The sequence below is a fragment of the Ranitomeya imitator genome, chromosome 8 (assembly GCF_032444005.1).
Source record: "Ranitomeya imitator isolate aRanImi1 chromosome 8, aRanImi1.pri, whole genome shotgun sequence".
NCBI lineage: Eukaryota > Metazoa > Chordata > Amphibia > Anura > Dendrobatidae > Ranitomeya > Ranitomeya imitator.
In genome coordinates, this window is record NC_091289.1 from 168,407,924 (window position 1) to 168,428,531 (window position 20,608).

The window sequence follows — 20,608 nt, forward strand, 5'->3', positions numbered from 1 at the left end:
GACCAAGGTTATTAGAGGACTGGGGGGTCTGCAATACCAAGATAGGTTATTACACTTGGGGCTATTTAGTTTGGAAAAACGAAGACTAAGGGGTGATCTTATTTTAATGTATAAATATATGAGGGGACAGTACAAAGACCTTTCTGATGATCTTTTTAATCATAGACCTGAAACAGGGACAAGGGGGCATCCTCTGCGGTTGGAGGAAAAAAGGTTTAAGCATAATAACAGACGCGGATTCTTTACTGTAAGAGCAGTGAGACTATGGAACTCTCTGCCGTATGATGTTGTAATGAGTGATTCATTACTTAAATTTAAGAGGGGACTGGATACCTTTCTGGAAAAGTATAATGTTACAGGGTATATACACTAGATTCCTTGATAGGGCGTTGATCCAGGGAACTAGTCTGATTGCCGTATGTGGAGTCGGGAAGGAATTTTTTTCCCCAATGTGGAGCTTACTCTTTGCACATGGGGTTTTTTTGCCTTCCTCTGGATCAACATGTTAGGTTAGGCTATGGGTTGAACTAGATGGACATATAGTCTTCCTTCAACCTTAATAACTATGTAACTATGTAACTATGTAACAAGCAAGAAGAGATCCAGAAAAAAATATAAAATTTAAATTATATAAATTTAATTAACAATTAATTAAAATCCAAAAAATGACATGCAAAGGGAAATAAATAGCAGAAACGTCTCACAATAAGACCCACCAAGTACAAGTGAATAAATAATCAGTTTAAAATAGTGATAATTGTAACTAGGTAATAATGCATACCAATAGGGTCTGTTAATAATATTCCAAAGAAATTCCAGTGGTTAAACTTAAAACCACCAATACGCCCCATTTGGCCAAAGTCATCTCCAAATGCTGATAAGCAATAAACCTAACCGTGAGGGGAGAGGAACAATGCAGCCGAAAATAAGTATATAGTTTTTTACCTGGGTGAAAGCCAGTGGTGAAACGCACATCGGGGTAGGGGAGACACCACTCATCTGTATTCCAGGTAAAAAACTATATACTTATATTTGGCTGCATTGTTCCTCTCCCCTCATGGTTAGGTTTATTGCTTATCAGCATTTGGAGATGACTTTGGCCACATGGGTCGTATTGGTGGTTTTCACCATTGGAATTTCTTTGTTACATAATTAACAGACCTTACTGATATGCATTATTACCTGGTTACAATTATCACTATATTAGATAGATAAATTAATAAGATGCTGCCTTTGTCTGTACTTAGTGATTCAAGTGTATTGTGCCAAGTACTGCCCCCCGAAGAAGCCTACGCGAAACGCGCGTAGGGGCTGGCAATCCTCACATCCACACCACGACTGACATGGGTAAGGTCCAGTCCTGTATACCGTCTGTGACAGCTATTTTCACATTGGCTCCTAGTGGGATTGAATGAGGGTTTTTTTCACTCCTGATAGACTTGTCTTACGCTTTGAACCTTGGACCTTAAGTCGTACTAGTTTTTTGGTGTGGTATGTGATTGTTATCTGTACCCTTCACATAAGTAACCCTACATATATTATAGAATTTTACTTATTGCTCTGTTGATTGTATGTTACTATTTAATAAATGTTTGAAATATTTTTGATCTATTTGGCAGCGTTTGGACTCCTTTTTTCTAATTATTTATGCTATTGTTGGGAGTTTTGTCTGTCCCTGATTGGACGTTTGTGGCTCTGATCTAACTAATCATATAAGAGGGTGGTGGCCCACCGGAGGATTCTCCTGCTATCCTGTGGGCCAGTTCAATCCTGGTACTGTGTATACATAAACCACTGAGTGCAATAATAGCTGTATAAGTCCATTTGTGATTATCTTCCCCAAATGGTGGTTAGCGCTGCATACAGCCAAAATTATATAATCTATCAAATCAGTAAAATACAGCTCCCCTACAGAGATGAATTATGAAATAAATCACTCACAATTTTGGACCTACAGTAAAAGCAGAATAGAAAACATAGAGAGGATTTAAGACAGATGTAATACGTTTGGCAGCGCTCTCAGTGGGGGTAGGAGCTCCGTTTTGCCATGATGCCCTAGGATTTCTGTTTACAACATTGCCTATCTATAATATGGACATTCTAGAATTCAATACATAGATTATTCTTATCTAGAGCACATTCCGAGATTGAGCACCGCAGTAGAATCTGTTCTCTACTGGAGTCTGTAAGATCACATTCAGATGCGAAGGATTTGTTCTGCATTTTAGAATGGATTTTGCAATAAAGTAGGTCTGTAAAAAAAAAGTGCAATTCTGGTGAAGATTTTCCAAACTGTGCTTGATGGTTTGCAATATATTACATCAAAATCTGCAGCAATTCCACAGCAAATATAATTCAGACATTGTACCATCTTCATCTGTACCACACAATGAACACCATGAAAACACCAAAAACGACGTTGGAATTGTTTTTTTTTTATCACTGTCCCTACATTTTGGACTTTTTTCCTTTTTGAACACTAAGGCTGCCGTCACACTAGCAGTATTTGGTCAGTATTTTCCATCAGTATTTGTAAGCCAAAACCAGGAGTGGGTGATAAATGCAGAAGTGGTGCATATGTTTCTATTATACTTTTCCTCTAATTGTTCCACTCCTGGTTTTGGCTTACAAATACTGATGGGAAATACTGACCAAATACTGATAATGTGACGGCAGACTAAAACTTTGTAGTGTTCAAAACTATAACTTGTCCTGCAAAAGGAAAAGCCCACATATGGCTATGGCAAAGAAAAAAGTTAAAATTGTATGACTCTTGAAAGAAGAGATAAAAATGAAACCTCAAAATAAAAAAATAAGTGGCTTATACCCTGGAAACTGGACAAAAAAACTATTATTTAAAATTAAAGGTCTATTTATGTCTCAAAGTGATGGTGTAGTACTAAGGTTAGGTAAATCTGACCTAAAGGTATGTTTACACAATATATTTTTCAGGAGGTCAAAAACGTTGAGTTTTTAAGAGAAAACTGTATCAGGAACCACTTTTGTTTTCTTGTTTTTGTTTTTTTGCCCTAGAATGCTTTTGTTAGCATTTCCTGAAGCATTTGTTATCAGTTTTTTTCAGGCATTTTTACTATTCTTTAGCATTATTCAGGGTATATGCACAGAGTGTCTTTTAGATGCTGGCATACCGTCGTTATTCTTGTAGCAGAAGAAACTGCAGAAAACTCCCTCTCTTTCCCTCACTCTCTCCCTCACACTCTCTCTTTCACTCCCTAACTCTCTTGCTCACTCTCTCTCTCTTACTCTCTGCTCCATCATTCTCTCCTCCCTCATTCTCTCCTTCCTCACTCTCTCTCTCACTCTCTCTCTCCCTCACTCTCTCCCTCAATTTCTCCCTTACTCTCCCCCTCACTTTCTTTCTCATTCTCTCTCTCACCTTCTCTCAATCTCTCCCTTACTCTCTCCCTCACTTTCTTTCTCACTCTCTCCCTCACTCTCTCTCACTCTCTCTCTCCCTCACTCTCTCCCTCAATTTCTCCCTTACTCTCTCCCTCACTTTCTTTCTCACTCTCTCTCTCACCTTCTCTCAATCTCTCCCTTACTCTCTCCCTCACTTTCTTTCTCACTCTCTCCCTCACTCTCCCCTCACTCTCTGTCTAACTCTCTCTCTCCCTCACTCACTCACTCACTCACTCACTCTCACACTCTCTCTCCCACACTCTCTCCCCCACTCTCTTCCTCACTCCCTCACTCTCTCCCTCACTCTCCCCTCACTCTCAGTCTAACTCTCTCTCTCTCCCTCACTCACTCTCACACTCTCTCTCCCACACTTCCTCATTCTCTTCATCACTCTCTTCCTCACTCTCTCTGTTTCTCTCTCCCTCTCTCACACTCTCTCCCTTCTCTCCCTCACTCTCTCCCTCACTCTTTCTCTCTGTCTCACACTCTCTCTCTCTCCCACACTCTCTCCCTCACTCTCTCACTCTCCCATCTCTTCTTTCTCATTCTCTCTCCCTCACTCTCTACCTCAATCTCTCTCCCTCCCCGGCTGAATAGAAGTAAGGGCAGCACGGTGGCGCAGTGGTTAGCACAGCAGCCTTGCAGCGCTGGGGTCCTGGGTTCTAATCCCACCCAGGACAACATCTGCAAAGAGTTTGTATGTTCTCTCCGTGTTTGCGTGGGTTTCCTCCGGGCACTCCGGTTTCCTCCCACATTCCAAAGACATACTGATAGGAATTCTAGATTGTGAGCCCCATCGGGGACAGTGATGATAATGTGTGCAAACTGTAAAGCGCTGCGGAATATGTTAGCGCTATATAAAAATAAAGATTATTATTAAGTAAGGACAAGGTTTAGATACTTTTAAATGAAAAAAACTCTTAAACCGAGTACAGTCTATTGAGCTATTCAGAGGTGATGATGGTAAAAATCTAACTAAAGCATCTTTAATGTACAAGCTCTTCTAACATGACAGATCATCTATAATAGTGAAGATTCCCCACAGAAAACGGGAGACAACACTTCATTAAATTCTTTGGTGAATGTTCTTCTAGATTTTTGTCTCTTTGGATTGTACTTTCTGTTTTTAGTATAGATATCTTTTCCCTCCAACAGTTTCACGTTTGCAGCGCCACCCACGGGGAGCACTTATCAGAGTCATTGTGATATCTGCTATGTTTCTCTCACGTGTGCACAGAAACTGAAAAATTTAGCAATTGGGGCTACTGGCTTAAGGCCACTATGATTGTGCCCTTTGGGCCCAATAATCTTCAGAATAAGCAGTAGTCATTAATCATAGCCTTGGTTGGGGAGATATGAATGTGTCCCTATGGCATAAACACAATCTTAGTTTTATGGCTCCATCGAAGCCATTTCTAAGATGCAACAACTCTTCAAAGTTCTATCAATTCGGTTTGGTAATTTGACCTAAATTTAGGCTTTCGCTGCATGCTAAAAAAAAAGGCAAAACATTATGGCATAAGGCACATGTTCGAAACTACTTAAATGTAATTATATGCTGCTGCTTCTGATAATTGAGGTGCGCATCAAAGCAAAGTCATCATCATAACTCCATCTCGAAGATTTAAAATTACCACTTAGGAAAAAAAAAGCAAATGTCAAAATTTTTCTCCTCCGTCTTTTTCTCCCTTTTTTATTTTGTTTAAGCTAAATTATATAGTTTTTATCTACATATTTTCCTAATATACTCATAGGAAACTTGTTATGTTCCCGAAAAAAATTGTTTGATCTTCGGTGTTGAAATCTTCAATCAAATTGCTCCCGCAGAGAATAAAAAAAAAAAAACTAAACTAAAAAACAAAAACTAATACAGCAAAATTAAATTTCAGAAGTAAATCTATAAGAACTTCTCTTTTTCTCGCTGTTATTTTATGCTTGGTTTACCTGTGCATCTATTTAACATTTTGATCAGACATTCATGAGATTCTCATGCACCTTTACTGTAAGAGCTTTTCATTTGTATAATGGCAGCAATCATCCTCGTTTTTATGAAAATGAATGAGACGTTGTCACAGTCCTGAACCCAGTTACTTACATCATTGAATAGTAATGTCATCTTGCAGGGAGTCCTCTTCTGTAACTATGCATGTGAATTGAACAAAACAGATGCAAGAGAGTTGAAACTGTCATTTCATTATTGTACAACTACATTTATCACTTTTGCTTAACTTACAGATGTGTCCATCCTTATTTTTCCATTTTTTTAAGGACATCAATTTTTACAAAGCTGATTTAATAAATAGTCGTGACCCGCTAGCAAAAAATCTTAACAGGCTGCAAAGTGCGTCCCAACTAGGGATGAGCAGACCTGTGGAAGTTCGGGTTCTGGTACTCTACCCAAACTTTTTTCCAAAGTTTGCTTTTGAACTTGAACCATAACTTCAACCCCATTGAAAACGATGAAGACCCCTGGAAAATAGGGATGAGCGGAATAAAGAAGTTCTGTTCAGGTACCAGAACAAATTTCGGTTCTAGGTACTCTAGAGATGAGCGATCCCAAACTTAAAAATTTGGGGTTTGAGAGTTACTGTCCGGTGCTAAAAGCCGAACACTGACTTCTCCCGGAAGTCCGTTACAATGGTTTTAGTTCTGGGTGAAGTCTGGGAGGAGAGCGAGAGAGGGAGAGAGGATTTTTCAGCTGAAAAGTTTGGCTCCCCATTTTTTCAATGGGGTTCGGGTTCTGGTTCAAGTTCCAGAACAGTTCTGGTACCTAAACTGAACTTTGAAATAAATTTTGAGTAGCGTACTGGAACCTGAACTTCCACAGGTCCGTTCTTCCCTACTCATCTCTACTGGAAAATGTTCCCTCTCTTTCTCTCTCATTCTCTCTCTCTTTCTTTCTCTCTCTTTCTCTTTCTCTCTTTTTCTCTTACTCTTTTTCTCTTTCCTCTTTCTCTGTCTTTCTCTCTCTTTTTTTCTCCTTCTCTCTCTTTCTCTCTTTTGACTTTCCTTGAACATTGCAGCAGACTTCCCATAGAAGTAGACACTAACTGTCCGGTACGGACCCCAAACTTTTAAGTTTGCGTTCGCTCATCTCTAGTCGCAACCACTAGGTGGCAACACATAAGCATATATAACACAATCATCTCCTAACAGAGTATCACAAAATCAAGTGGTTTTTTTCAAAGCTGGTAACGATATCGTTGTGGACTGGTGGTTTCAGCAAAACTTAAGGAAACAAAGCAAGGAAAATCAAAGGTGTAGCCTATAATAACCAAAGTAGTTGCTTTATTCATTTCTAAAAGTGCATTTGACAGCTAGAATCTAATGCTTGCTATGGGTATTTGCAGCACATTACTACTAGATGTGATTAATCTTGTATTTTTGCATTGCTTTTTTAATGTATTTTTTTATGATACTGAATGTGAAGATGATTGTACACATTTGCACAGACCGCATGTTTCATCCTTAATCCTCCCATTAACATGCACATTAATGAAGCAGGGAGAAAGTGTCATCAAAGCAATCCTCGGTATTTCTTTTCTAACCTACAGACGATTCCTTTCTCTACAATAAACTCCATTGCATTGATTACAAATTTATTACAATTACCTTAAAATACTATCTAAACTGCAGATGAGTAAATCATTTGAAAATCGAATTTACCATCTTTGTCAAATTTTTTCCCAAATGTGGTTTGCAGAAAATCAATTTACAGCGAACTGCAAATACTTCAAAGCTCCCAATTGTCCAGAAAAGGCATGTGTAACACTCTGAGGTCTCCTAGGACTGCATCCAACCCCGTTCATGCTCTTAAATGGAATCTGTCGCCAGGTTTTTTACTGGGAATTTTAGCCTTACACAAAATCTAATAGCCACAGGTTGGAGAACATTGACCTAGTTTGTCAGTAGACCGACAATCTCTAAAATGGAAGAAGGGCCTGGCATGTGCTCCTAAAGATGCGTTCAATAAAAGGAATTTATCATTGTGGATATTACAGTAAGATCGAACCTACTAACGAGCTTCATTTTGTAGTGATCGATTGTGTTACACAATCTCTTTCTGCTCCTTTGGAATATGTCATGCGAGTGCTCCAAAAGGTCGAGGGTCTTCACGGAGGGGAGATGTCACACAGATCTTGGAGTCAAATTATGGAAGCAAATGACTAATATAATGACGAATGTGATGATTACATTGTATCTGGATTCTTGCAACCATTTAGAACACCAGTTATATAAATCTCCATATTGGTTCGTCAGCATCGTCCACCGTAAAATCCACAGTAAACAAGTGATAATTAGTTTAGAAGGTGTTTCTTTCAGCCACATCTATACGGCATACCCTATAATGGACGATGAACCTGCACAGTAACCTAATGACTCCCTTGGGATCATGTCATTTTAGAAAAACTTTTGCTTTTTATCTTTAACCTTGTCTACCGGACCCAATGATCAATAACTAGTAAGTTCCTATGGACTCTTCTTTCCTGGAGCAAGCCAGGAGAAATAATTTAATGATTATTATTATTTTTATTTATTTTATTTTTTTACGAAAATTTACAGCTGTCCAAAGATTTAACAAGTTTCCCCCTGAAACATCACTAAAATGGAAACTATTTTCTTTATAACTTAATAATGCAGAAGATTAATTAGGCTCAGTTCCAGAATACCAGATGTTTAGAAACTCCATTTTTTTTCTACATTTTAATGTGTAAGATACATCATCGATGAATTTACCCAGAGCAAATCTGCTCATTCAAAATTAAATTCTATCTAGAATAGGTTTGGTTTACCTTCCTACTTTATACCTAAACTTCCCTTAAAGGGAACCTGTCACCCCGAAAATCGCGGGTGAGGTAAGCCCACCGGCATCAGGGGCTTATCTACAGCATCCTGTAATGCTGTAGATAAGCCCCCGATGTTACCTGAAAGAGGAGAAAAAGACGTTATATTATACTCACCCAGGAGCGGTCCCGCTGCTGGTCAGGTCGGATGGGCGTCTCTGGTCCGCTGCGGCGCCTCCCATCTTCATTCCATGACGTCCTCTTCTGATCTTCAGCCACGGCTCCGGCGCAGGCGTACTTTGCTCTGTCCTGTTGAGGGCAGACAAAGTACTGCAGTGCGCAGGCGCCGGGCCTCTGACCTTTCCGGCGCCTGCGCACTGCAGTACTATCCTCTGCCCTCAACAGGGCAGACAAAGTACGCCTGCGCCGGAGCCGTGGCTGAAGATCAGAAGAGGACGTCTTGTAATGAAGATGGGAGGCGCCGCAGTGGACCAGAGACGCCCATCCGACCTGACCAGCAGCGGGACCGCCCCTGGGTGAGTATAATATAACGTCTTTTTCTCCTCTTTCAGGTAACATCGGGGGCTTATCTACAGCATTACAGAATGCTGTAGATAAGCCCCTGATGCCGGTGGGCTTACCTCACCCGCGATTTTTGGGGGTGACAGGTTCCCTTTAATATCTATGTGCTCTCCATGTGTCACAGATGAAAAATATAGAACGTTGGAGGCAAAGAAAAATTAAAGTTATCACTTAAGCTATCAGCTCGTCATCAGCTATTTTTTGGCAGTGAGATATATATGTGTCACAGATTAAAAAAGAAACCTGGAAAAGCTAAATATGCAGTGTATCAAAATTTCAACAATTATTTATCAAAAATATTCGACAACTCTAAATCGCTGATTTTCCATCTGTGACATCGGTAGAGTCGTCAAATATTCTTGATAAATAATTGCTGAAATTTTGATACACTGCACATTCTGCTTTCCAGGTGTTTTCATCTGTGACACAAACATAGCTCACTGCAACAAAAAAAAATAGCTGATGATGATCTGATAACTTTAATTATTCTGTGCCTACAACATTCTATGACATCTGTAATATGAAAACACATTAAAATTAGAGGGAAACTGTCCGGAGATTTTTGCTATGTAATCTGAGTGCATCATGAAGTAGAGGTCGAGGGCCTTATTCCAGCAATGTGCCACTTGCTAGGCTGTGTTTTTGCTTTTTCAATAAAATCAGTGTTTTATCAGCAGGAGATTATCACTAAAGGACTAGGTGTCTCGTACCTCCTAGTCCTCCTGTATCCCCACCCTCACTACTGATTGGCAGATTTCTATCCATGCACAGAAAGCAGCCAATCAATGATGTGGGCGGGGTTATACAGAGCTCAGCATTCTGAGCACTGCTAGATCCGCAGCAGAAAAAATAGCAATTGTATCCAAATGACAGCATGTAGATCAGTAAATGACACATCGCTGGAATCAGGGTCTCAGTCCCTATATTATGCTGCTGTCAGAATACATAGCAAAAACTTTATGACAGATTTCATTTAATAAATTTTTGAGAGTCAAAATATGGCTAAATTAAAAAAAAAATGGATGTGGAGAGAGGGCGGGGTTGGCTAGGCGCTGGAAATAATGCTACATATATACAGTATATATATACAGTGTATATATATATTATATATTTATAAAGTAGAGTTGCATCATGCGACATATGAAGTAACACATGATTCACTATTGATTCCTGAGTTTTACAATTCCTCATGAAAAGATAATAAAATATTCAACTTTTGCCAATTCTCATGAGCAGCCAATTATGCGAATAATGACCCTGGTGACATTTTTTGGATCCCCTTTATCTATGTCTGGGAATGAGTGGGATAAACTGATTTTGAAACATCATTTATAATTCATCTTCTATTAGACCTCATTGCCACTTTTAATGAGTGTCCTGATGCTCGAGCGTTCTCCAAAATCAGACAATTTCTAGGAAGCAGACAATAAAAATAATGTTGCTGTAATTTAACACAAATTAGCACAAGGATGAAATCTGCATTAATTGCACCATCACAGCTGCATCAACATTTCACCTTTGGGTAAGTAGTCCCAGCACACAATATACCTGATACAGGCAGATGTTAGACATAAACCTGCAAATTCTAAAAGTAAAATGCCGCTCGAGTGTTCACCTTCTGGCAGTGGCCTTTTCTGCTTCAAACTCCTTCATCTTAAATTATTCTGAGAACTGAGAAAGAACGGAGATAAAATGCCATATCTTGAAATACAGATTAAGTATTTGTTATGTTTTTATGCATTTGAAATCTCATTGAGACAAGCAATCAAATATATATGTATTTTTCGCTTTATAAGACGCTTTGGATTATAAGACGCACCCCACATTTTTTGAGGAGAAAAAAAAGGGAAAAAACTTTTTTTGATATAATCCATGCATCTCATCGCTTACCGGGGGTGGTGGCTGCGGTGAAGCGGGGTCCCAGGGATGCTTCTGGAGGAGACAGGAGTGGAACGTTGCTGCAGGCCGCAGGCTGGGATGAGGGGGCTTTCTGATGTGCGGCGCACCGCTGCGGGTATCCGATGCTGCCGCTGTGCTCTGTCCCCAGTGTTGCCAGGTAGTGTTGTCACTGCCCTCTGTCCCTGGCTGCCGAGTGCTGCTGCCACCGCGCTCTGTCCCCAGTGCTTGCCGACGCAATTGTGCTCTGCCTCGTGCTGTGTGGGGGGCTCTGTCGCTCCATCCATGCTTTCCTGTGTGTGTGCGGTGGATTCCTTCTGTGCAAATAGCCTCCGGGAGGCGGCGCATGTGCTGATGGAGATCTCGGCAAGCATCGGGGGTCAGAGCACGGCGGCAGCACCAGGGACAGAGCGCGGCGGCAGCACCAGACACCTGCAGCGGCAGCACAGATAAGGTATATCGCATTGTAAGACGCACCCCCATTCCCCACCCAATTTTGGGGAAAAAAAGTGTGTCTTACAAAGCAAAAAATACAGTATATCGGATTGGGGTCTTTTAGAGGTTGGTCTTCTCAAAGCATGAGTCATGAAATATTGAGGAACTGAAAAACTGTCGCAGTAAATTCGTATATAGAGTGACCTTCTTAAAGAGGTGGTCTTCAGATTCTATTCTAAAATAGACTAATACCATCACAGTTTTTATCCTCCTAATATATAGCAATCATCATACTATACAGCACTGTGCACTTACAATTGCTCATTTTGCCTTTCTACCCAGCTGATACTTCTCTTTTCCATTAGGTCTATGACATCACATGATTAAAAACTGACTAGCTGAATCTGATTAAAAACTGACTAGCTGAATCCCTCTAATAATGTAGAAACAAGAAGTCTCTTTTCCCTGCATGAGTCATCATTAGAACTACAATTCTGCATCACTGTAGATTTACACGTATGAAACTCTATTTTCCACTTCATCTGTCAGATTACATACAATTTAAATAACTTGTGTATTCCAATGTAGGAAATTGGAAGCATGCAGAAGAAAATGGGTATTACCTTGCTGTAATGAAAATCTTTACTCAATGCAGCCAACATAAAAGGGCGAGGCTGCAGTGTAAAAAAAATGGGAGACACATAACAAAACCTAAGTCTATGATTAGGCCACAGTTGACTTTAAAAGGCGTATAATATATCACCAGATTTTTGCTATGTAATCTGAAAGCAGCAGGATGTAAGGGCGGATATCCTGATTTCAGAACAGTGTCCCTTACTGGGCTGCTTGCTGTAGTTTTGATCCCTGTTTTGCAGTATTGGTTGAAAATCTTCTAATTTTCAGAATCCTGAACTCTGTATCACCCAGTCCCACCCACTGTGTACACTGTGCATAGGCAGAAAGCACCGTTGGGGGTTAAGTTATAAAGAGGTCATGGATATGGCAGACTACCTGGCAGCTGTGACTCTCTTGCTGATAAAACAGTGAATATATAAAAACATCAACCAGACCAATAAGTGAAACAATCAGTGGAATCAAGGTCTCAGTCTCTACAGTACATTAAGTGGCTTTCAGTGAGGTAGGAAAATCCTGGTGACAATTCCCTTTAAGGATATATAACACTCTAGACAACACAGGTAAAGGTAATAAATTAAAGTTGTATTTCTTTCTAAATTAGAGCTTAAAGAGAACCTATCATATTGAGCATGATTAGTATGAGACGCTAAGCAAACTAATATGTAATTTTTCGACAAAATTTGTACTTGTCTCATTTTATTTCCTGTTTTTGGGGGCATAAGTGTCCAGTAGCTGGTTTTGCATATTGTTTGATTGCTATCTATGCATGCCCCCTTATGCAAGAAAGGCAGTCAATCATTAATACAATTGCCAACTGGACTCCTAAGCCGAAAGAGTCCGAAATACAATTTATTCTGCATATTTTCCTCTGGAAACTACAAATCAATCTGCACAGCTCCTCCTGCTCTATGACTTTCTACTAAATTTGATGTAAATTGATTTGCAGGATCCGGACCACCAGCTACATCAGTAATGTCTGGTTGCTGCATGGAAGACCTGAGAGCCGCCTTTAACTTGACCGCGCCCTCGACTCTCCTCTTGATTAGCCGTCCTGGCTCGATGTCACATGTGCATTATGCTGCAACCATGACATGCCGCCAGGTCGTCTAATCAAGAGAAGAATTGCAGATGACAGAGGTAGGAGCAGGTTCTCACAGATCTCATCAAGCGGCCACAGATTAATGTTGTGGTCAATGGGCCGGGTCTTTCAAATCGATTACCACTAACTCTAATTGCTGATCACATATCTTATATTGACAGGTTCCCATTAAAAACAATCAGCCAACACAAAAGAAAATAATCATAATTTTTGTCCAAATTATTTAATTTTTTTGATGATTTTTTTTTCTAGAAATTGCTGGAAATACAGATGATATCCCACTAGTCCGTTGGAGACAGCAGTGGCTTGAAAATGGGACTCTGCTCTTTCACATTCACCACCAGGATGGCTCATCAAATTTGCCAGGTCTAGAACCCACAGAGGAACCTCAAGGCGAGGCAGCAGAAGAAGAGTTAAGGATTCTGCATATTTCCGTCATGGTAAGAGTATGTTCAACATGGCAAATTCCTTGTACATGTAAATAGAGAGAGGAAAAGCCCTCCATGTGTGAAACAATATTACCAAGTAGACATCTAGGTGTAATCACTTACCTAAAGTGCTTGTGCTGGGCAGGCACAACACTGGAAATGCGCAAGATATATCTATAGTGTCACTGCTGCTCCGTCTGACAGTTCCAGATCCCTGGAACCGGAACTAAATAGAAATGCCAGAAGGAATGAATTGCGGTATCGTACAGGAGCTGCCCTGGATATAGATCAGAATCGTAAGGAAGGAATAGCATCTGTTTTTTAGGTATACATGTTTCTGAGACACAATGTTGTCAGAATCCATTTTGCATTCATGGCAGTTCTGGTTCCACTCTGTTTTTAATGTTGCTTTTTCCTTTTAGGACCATCGGGGGTTAATGTCATGTTTTCCCCCCGCTGGCAATATGGTGTAACTGCAGTGTTGTTGGATCAGCTGAGGTGGTGGTGACCACTTCCACCATGCTTTAAATGGTCACTTGATGCATCAGCTGACTCTTGGTGATAGAGTTCCTCTATTGAGACCAGCCTTGCAGGAGCAGCTCTCTGGTGTCAGCCACTTCTGGTGTTTTGGAGTCCTGTTGCTGTGCTATCTGCAGTGTCGAGTTTGGAAGCGGAGTTTGGAAGCTAATTGTGTTGTTTTCTCCTCGTCCCTTTCGTGTTTGTCACTGTCCCCTGTCTGATACTATCTGCAGTGGTGAGGCTAGCGCTCATTGCCGGCCAGTGCACTAGCCACGGCAGTGTGAAGTGACAGTGAGGGGGGAAGGACCCGCTTATGGCATTAGGGGAGTGCATGGTCAGGCTCACTTTTGAGCAGGAGGTGACCATTCCTTCATTTCCCTATTGACAGGGCCTTCCTCCCCCTCCTTGTGTCTTTGTTGTGTTTGTCCACTACCGACCCCTCGCGAGGTCGCTATATATATCGTGACATGTGTAGTCCTAATAAGCAGATATTATCCTCCCTTCTGACTCTGATCAACATCCACGCCAATCGATTTCTTCTTCTTCTTCCTTATAAAGGACTGGAATACAGATGCGTTTTACTGCCCACATTAAGTCTTTACACCAAGAACTTTAGCTATTCTATTGACGCCAACTTAGAGCTCTACTTTTGATTCAGCAGAACGGCATGGGGTTCAACTGTTGGAGCTATTCTTGATGCTAAAATGCAGAATTATCATGGTTGAATGGAAACAGTCCTACAGATATAAAAGATAAATATCTATAACTACTTTACTTTCAGGCTATATCCAACTTCTTGACAGTTCAAAAGTTATCTTGCTGATCGCAATGTTTGTTTGGTTATTTTTGAAGGGTTTTCTTTAAGCCTTTTTGTAAATTATTTACTTGGATTTTGCAGTTTAGCTTTAGTATTCTGCTACTGGCTTGAACTGTTAGGGAGAATGTAAAGTGCTTCTTGTTTTTTCTGCTTATACATTATTTATTACATGGTAGGCTCTTATGTCCAGTGTATACTGAAAAATGAATGGAGGCCTAAGGATTTGTTCTTTTTATCCTGAGAGGCTTTATATTCAAAGTGAGTACTTTCTTTTGACTGGACTATATTTTTCATGGTGCAAGGAAGTACATGGGAAATTTAATGCACTGAAAATATTATAACCTTTATTAATGGGATTATTTAATGATTTTCACTGTTTTCTAAAATAAACCACCTGTCAATTGTAAAGCTAGCCACACGTATTCATGGTTGATCAAGCTTGAATGCAGGTGCAGGATTTGCACTTTCATCTGGGAAACACCTGTAACCTATGTAAGCCCAAAGGTTCCTCTGGAGCATAAGAGAAGACCAATACTATTAAAGAAACATAATAGTAAGGATCTTAAAAACTTTGGTTTTGGGCCTACAAGTTTCAAGTTACATCAGTGCTTGCATGCTTATGTCACCAAGGAAATTATAACATCTCAGATTATGGCTACATTCCTTATAGAATAAAAAGGTAAAACATGTTGGAATCCAACAAGTCTTATCTTCATTATTTAATTTTCTTATCCTCATTTAAATGGGCATCCTGATGCGTTTCGTCTCCAATTTAGGGGGACTGCTCAGGTGAATACTCATACATATCCTCATTGCAGTTCTCCAGACATGCTTACTGGCTATGCAGCACTCTACAAGCCCCTTTAGGATATGCTATCAGAATGGGATTCTCTGTTTATTGCTTTCCCATCCTACAAATACATTCATATAAAAAGTCTGAAACGCGTCGTGCAATCCATCTAGAGAGTAATCTTAGTTGACAGGTCCATACTTGGATACTGTCCTTGTGAGGATAGAAGTCATTGCATGATACATGACAGGGCAGTGTAGAACCAATCTTGCCACTTGCTCCACCTGTTTCCTCGGTGACGGTCTTCATTGACATCAATGAGGTTAGATTGAACCATTTTACTACATTTTAAAACCTCAATTAAGTATATTCTTCACCTTGTATATATTGTGGTTGATTTTGTTAATTAGCCCTCAAGCATTTAATGTGTCACGCAAGGACAGTCTTCTGTAAGGAAGGGGGGCGTCAAACTGTCCCTGGAACTGGGACCCTAACTATCCATGTCCCAGGGGTACTCTTAAAGGTAGAGGCCCAAGTCTCCAATCTTACTATGCTCCTGTTAATGTCCCAAAGCTGTCCCCTCCTCCAGGAGGCCTGGGACAGATATATTGGTGTAAATGCAAGACAAACTGGGATAATGAAAAGCCTCTTGCATACAAAAGGGTAGAGAGGAAATGGAAGGATAGGAAGGTACAACCCAAATGGAAATAGGATAATGGGGGAAAGCATACACCAAAAACAGCAGACAAGAATCTCCAGCACCAACTACAAACTCCAACTTCAGCACACCAACTCCAGCAAGCCAGGAGGCAAAACTTTCATAGGCAGGGATGATAAGGTCTTGCCAGGTTTTACAGAGAGAGAAAATGAGCAGGTCAGGAGCAGCTGTGAGATGAAGCTGCATGTCCCTAGCCAGCATACAAAGAGTCCTTAACCTCTTCAGCACCAAAGGAAACAAAGTCCACATTATATGACGAACAAAACACACAGGCTAAATGGAAGACCTGTGATTCACAGTATGTAAAGATCACCTAACTCCAGATCTCCATGGAGGATGTGACATACTTGTGTATACCAATAAAGTTAGGTTTTATCCTATATACCCTATCTCTGCTGCTGGCACCTACTGATTGAGAGAATGGGGGGGGGGGTGTTTGTTTTTTTACACCCAAATAAAACAAAACACTTTCATTGTATTTGAATTTGAAAACTCTTAGCACCATATGCTAAAAGAGTCTCAAAACATATTCTACGAAAACATATAAAGGGTGCATAGGATAAACTTACCTTCTGTTTTTCCGCTACCAATCCCCTGACTCATCAGTGCAGCATCACAAAGGCAGCTAGATTTATTACCATCTGGAAGACACTATGAGTATCCTCACCTTTTGCATTCAACTACATATGATATTAGATTTTAATACACAGTTTTAGATGGAGCTGTCTAATCATCATCAATAACTGTGATAGGAGTTTCTGTCCCAATGTGGAGAATATGTATGGGACAGAGAAAGAGGTTTCATGATAGAGAAACTTCTGGTGACCCTCTTGAGAGAATAAAAAAGCATTTAAGTCCACATTATAACATTCTCACCTCAGATCATTCCAGTGTTGTCTGCCTTCACATTCAGGTACCATCACTTTTGCTTAACTTGTTGTGCTGACAGTGATAAGCAACCTGTTTGCTAAAGCTCATCTAACTGTTAGGAGAGTGATCTCTCATTCTCCTGGGCTTTGTGCTGGTTGTTAATCAGTTCTCATCATCTCTCCATGTAAAGTCTTTCCTCCTCCTGTATGGAGCCAATCAATTTGATTTAATGACTTATTATATGTAGATTAGGTCCTGTTGACCAGTCAATGGCTAGAGCTGATCAGCTAACCCATTGCAGAATTGCGTATGTTGGCCAATAGTAGCACATGGCACCTTTTTTAAAGCCCCCCTCCAGCGTTTCTTTTTATTTTACCGCTGGAGTGTTGTCACTAATCTGTCCCCAGTAAAATACTCACCAGCCACTGTCTTCATCTGTACCCAGTCCCACTATGGTCATCTTCTGCAGGTTGTGACCTGCTGGAACTCACCAGTGTTTGCTGAGCAAACCAGAAGTCACAACTCAAATGTAAGTCTATGAGAGACAGAACAAGGCTAAAACGAGGTTCTCATAGACTTGTGTTGAGAGCTTGTGACATTTACCCCTGACTTCCGGTCAGTCAGGAGTTTCGGTCATGTGATGGCGGATTGGGACTTGAGTAATGCTGGGAAGAGCAGAACATGGTGGCTGGTCAGGGAACTTACACCAGCGCTAAAGTAAAATTAAAAAAATGCTGGAGTGCTGCTTTACATCAACATGTTATTTAGTGATTGGACCCAGGACAGTTTGACAACTTTTTTGCTTTATGTCTCAGCCTGACAACATTAGACTTGACCATAGGTATTTTGTTGACTACCTCTTGCCTGCAGATACAGTCATTAACCCTGCCTTTCTTGTACTAACACTACCATCAAGTCACTACTTTGACCAGCAGCTACTCCATGCACTCAACCCACGGTCCTTTAGAGTAAAGGCCAGTGTAACGAATGGAAACGGAGGCACAGAAGGTGAAGTTCACATTCGTTTTTATTGAAGTTTAGCGTGGAACCTCAGCACCACAGTCCCGGGGGGCTCCGAAGGGGACATTACTACGTGAGCCCCAGACACCCGTAGAATGTCCCCTCGAACAGGGTCAGAATGGAATGCCTGAGGGACACAGGAGCTACCTCCAGTTAGATCCCGGACTTGTGGCAGCTGTCCCAGCGGATCAGGTGGACAAGCAGGGTTAGCAGAAGACATGGAGCTAACCAGGTGATACCGGTACGAGTAAGAGCTGGTACCGGCGAGTCTGGCGTTGTCCGGAGAGGAGGATGGCTGACTGATGGGATGAGATGGGTTTCCGTTGATAGAACAGATGTCGTCCAGGATAGCCGGGTAGCAGGTAGCTGATGATCTGTGGAAACAGACAGTATAAGCGGAGTACTGGCAGAGAACTTCAGAAACAGAAGCAGGTGCTGACAGGAACCGGAAGTAAGCAACAGTGGAAACTTGTTGCTCCAGCACCCTCCCTATGGTGGAGGGGCTAGAAATAGTGATCAATAACACGCCATTGGTCAGAAGAACTTTTTGGAAAATGCGCGCTGTCTCTTTAAGAGATTGGAAGTGATCGCGCGACCTAAGCACTCTGCCTGGGAACCTGCTGGCTGCGTGCCAGGAAACAGATGAGGAAGGAGGAGCAGAGGCTGTATCCGGACAGCGTGGAGCCGGCACAGAGCGGGAGTCCCGACGGGGACCCTGCGAAGGTACTGGGGATGGACCGGGTGTAACAGCCAGATGCCTGTGTAGGAGTGAAATGATTAATACCAGAGTATCCTTGAAACCTGATAAGCAGCATGGCTTTTGCCCAGTCTGCCAGTAGAAGCCCTTATGGAACTTGTAACCCCGGTGGTCACAATGAGATCGCATAACCTAACTGGTAGGAAGAAATCTATTAATTCTCAGATAAAAGGAACAATTGAATAAAGTAATACTAGGTGAATGGTTTATATTTTGGGACCATTTACAGAATAAATTCCCAAAAAATAAAAATCTGTAGTGCTAATTACATTTTCCTACTCATTGATCAAAAATACAGATGACATGCGTATATTAGTCCCAACTGTACATTTAGACTATCACATCCACCACAATGGAACTTAAGATGAGGTTCTGAGCTAGGACTTAGTATTTGTTAAACAGTCTGTCTTTTTTAATACTATAAGTAACCATTCAACAATCAGAATAATTTTTTTCATAGGGGGCAAACTAAACAAAACCAAAAGTTGTAAACCAAAGTAATAAAATCAGACTTTATCCAATGGAAGATTGTCATAAACCCATGGAACAATAAAATAAACAAGCTGGAGTGTGTCTCCTTAGCAGTCAGTCATTACCCACTTCTCTTTGAACCTCTCCTGCCAGCCTCTCTCTGCGCTTTGTTGTATTTATAGATCGCGAGCATTTCAGCTGACTTGAGATGAAAGATAGAACCGCATCCCGCTTTTCTCCGTAAGTCATTTCAGAACAAGTTATGCCAGTCATACTTCACGCGCGGAACGTCCTTTAAGGTGTACCTGTTAGATTTTGCCTAATGAGACGCTGAGTTAGCCCCATTTAACAGTCGTAACTGTGAGAGGAAGACAATTATAATCTGCTTCTCTTTTATCCCACCTGAAATGTACATTCGACAGAACGCATTGTCGAGGCCCTTCTTTATCTTTGAAGAGAGGATATTCAAACAATAGCAATTATCCAGATTTGCCATTTTAATTGGGTGCCTAGCAGTCTGTATCCTGACACCCGTCTGCAGCAGGATACGCTATAATGAATTAAAAACAGCACACTTTATTATGGAAGTCATCTTATACGAGGACTACCTGACACTTAAATGGAGAGCATTGCATTATTACAAAAGTAGATGATATAATCCTGTGCACCAAATGGTGGTGTAACAGATTCACATACAGTGTAAGGGTTGATCCCCCCCCAAAAAAAAATAGTGGTATAAAATGTGCTCAGATTTATTAGGGTGACTTCAAAGACACATAGAACACAACGGCCCGAGACTAGGGTGATCAACAACAATCTTCAAGAGGAAGAGTTGAGTGTTGGAGTTGAGTCAGATGCGCATGATTCATTTAGAGGCATACGCCTCCTAATGAATATGGAGTGTCTGAAAAATGACGTGTGCCTCTACGCGCCTTGCCACAAATCTTACTACAGTCAAGCACTAGAGTAAAATTTTTGGGTAAGGTATGGTGAACTAGATGAGCTGTTGTGTCATGCCTTCGATCCGTTCCTGTCCTGTCTCAACTCATACTTTTGGCAGAGATGGGCGAAAAATGGCATGAAAAGGCCAAAAGTCCAAACATTTTTGTGCAACCTTATGTTTCGCAAATATCTTGCGGTTTATCAAAGTGGTTTACAAAAGATTTCTGCCAAAAACGCTTTGAAGAATTGGGTCCTATTGTCTGAAAAATGTATGAAGGTATATAAAAAATAACTGCTAAAAATTAGCAAAAAGAAAGACCCTGATAAATCACTCAATAATTTTGTGGTTTTAGTTGCAGTTTTTAAGCTCCAAATTTTTCATCGTGGGTTGATGAATTTTGCGCAAAATCAAAGATGCTCTTTT

General features: G+C 40.8%; 1 protein-coding gene across 6 annotated transcripts in view; it reads left to right on the forward strand.

Moving 5' to 3' along the window:
• ASTN1 (astrotactin 1) overlaps positions 1-20,608 on the forward strand; it is a 606,833-nt gene that overhangs the window by 315,330 nt on the left and 270,895 nt on the right. For all 6 annotated transcript variants that reach the window (XM_069737796.1, XM_069737798.1, XM_069737799.1 and 3 more), the window contains one exon: positions 13,105-13,292. In XM_069737796.1, coding sequence (XP_069593897.1) covers positions 13,105-13,292 — 188 coding nt within the window. The remainder of the gene's footprint in view (positions 1-13,104; positions 13,293-20,608) is intronic.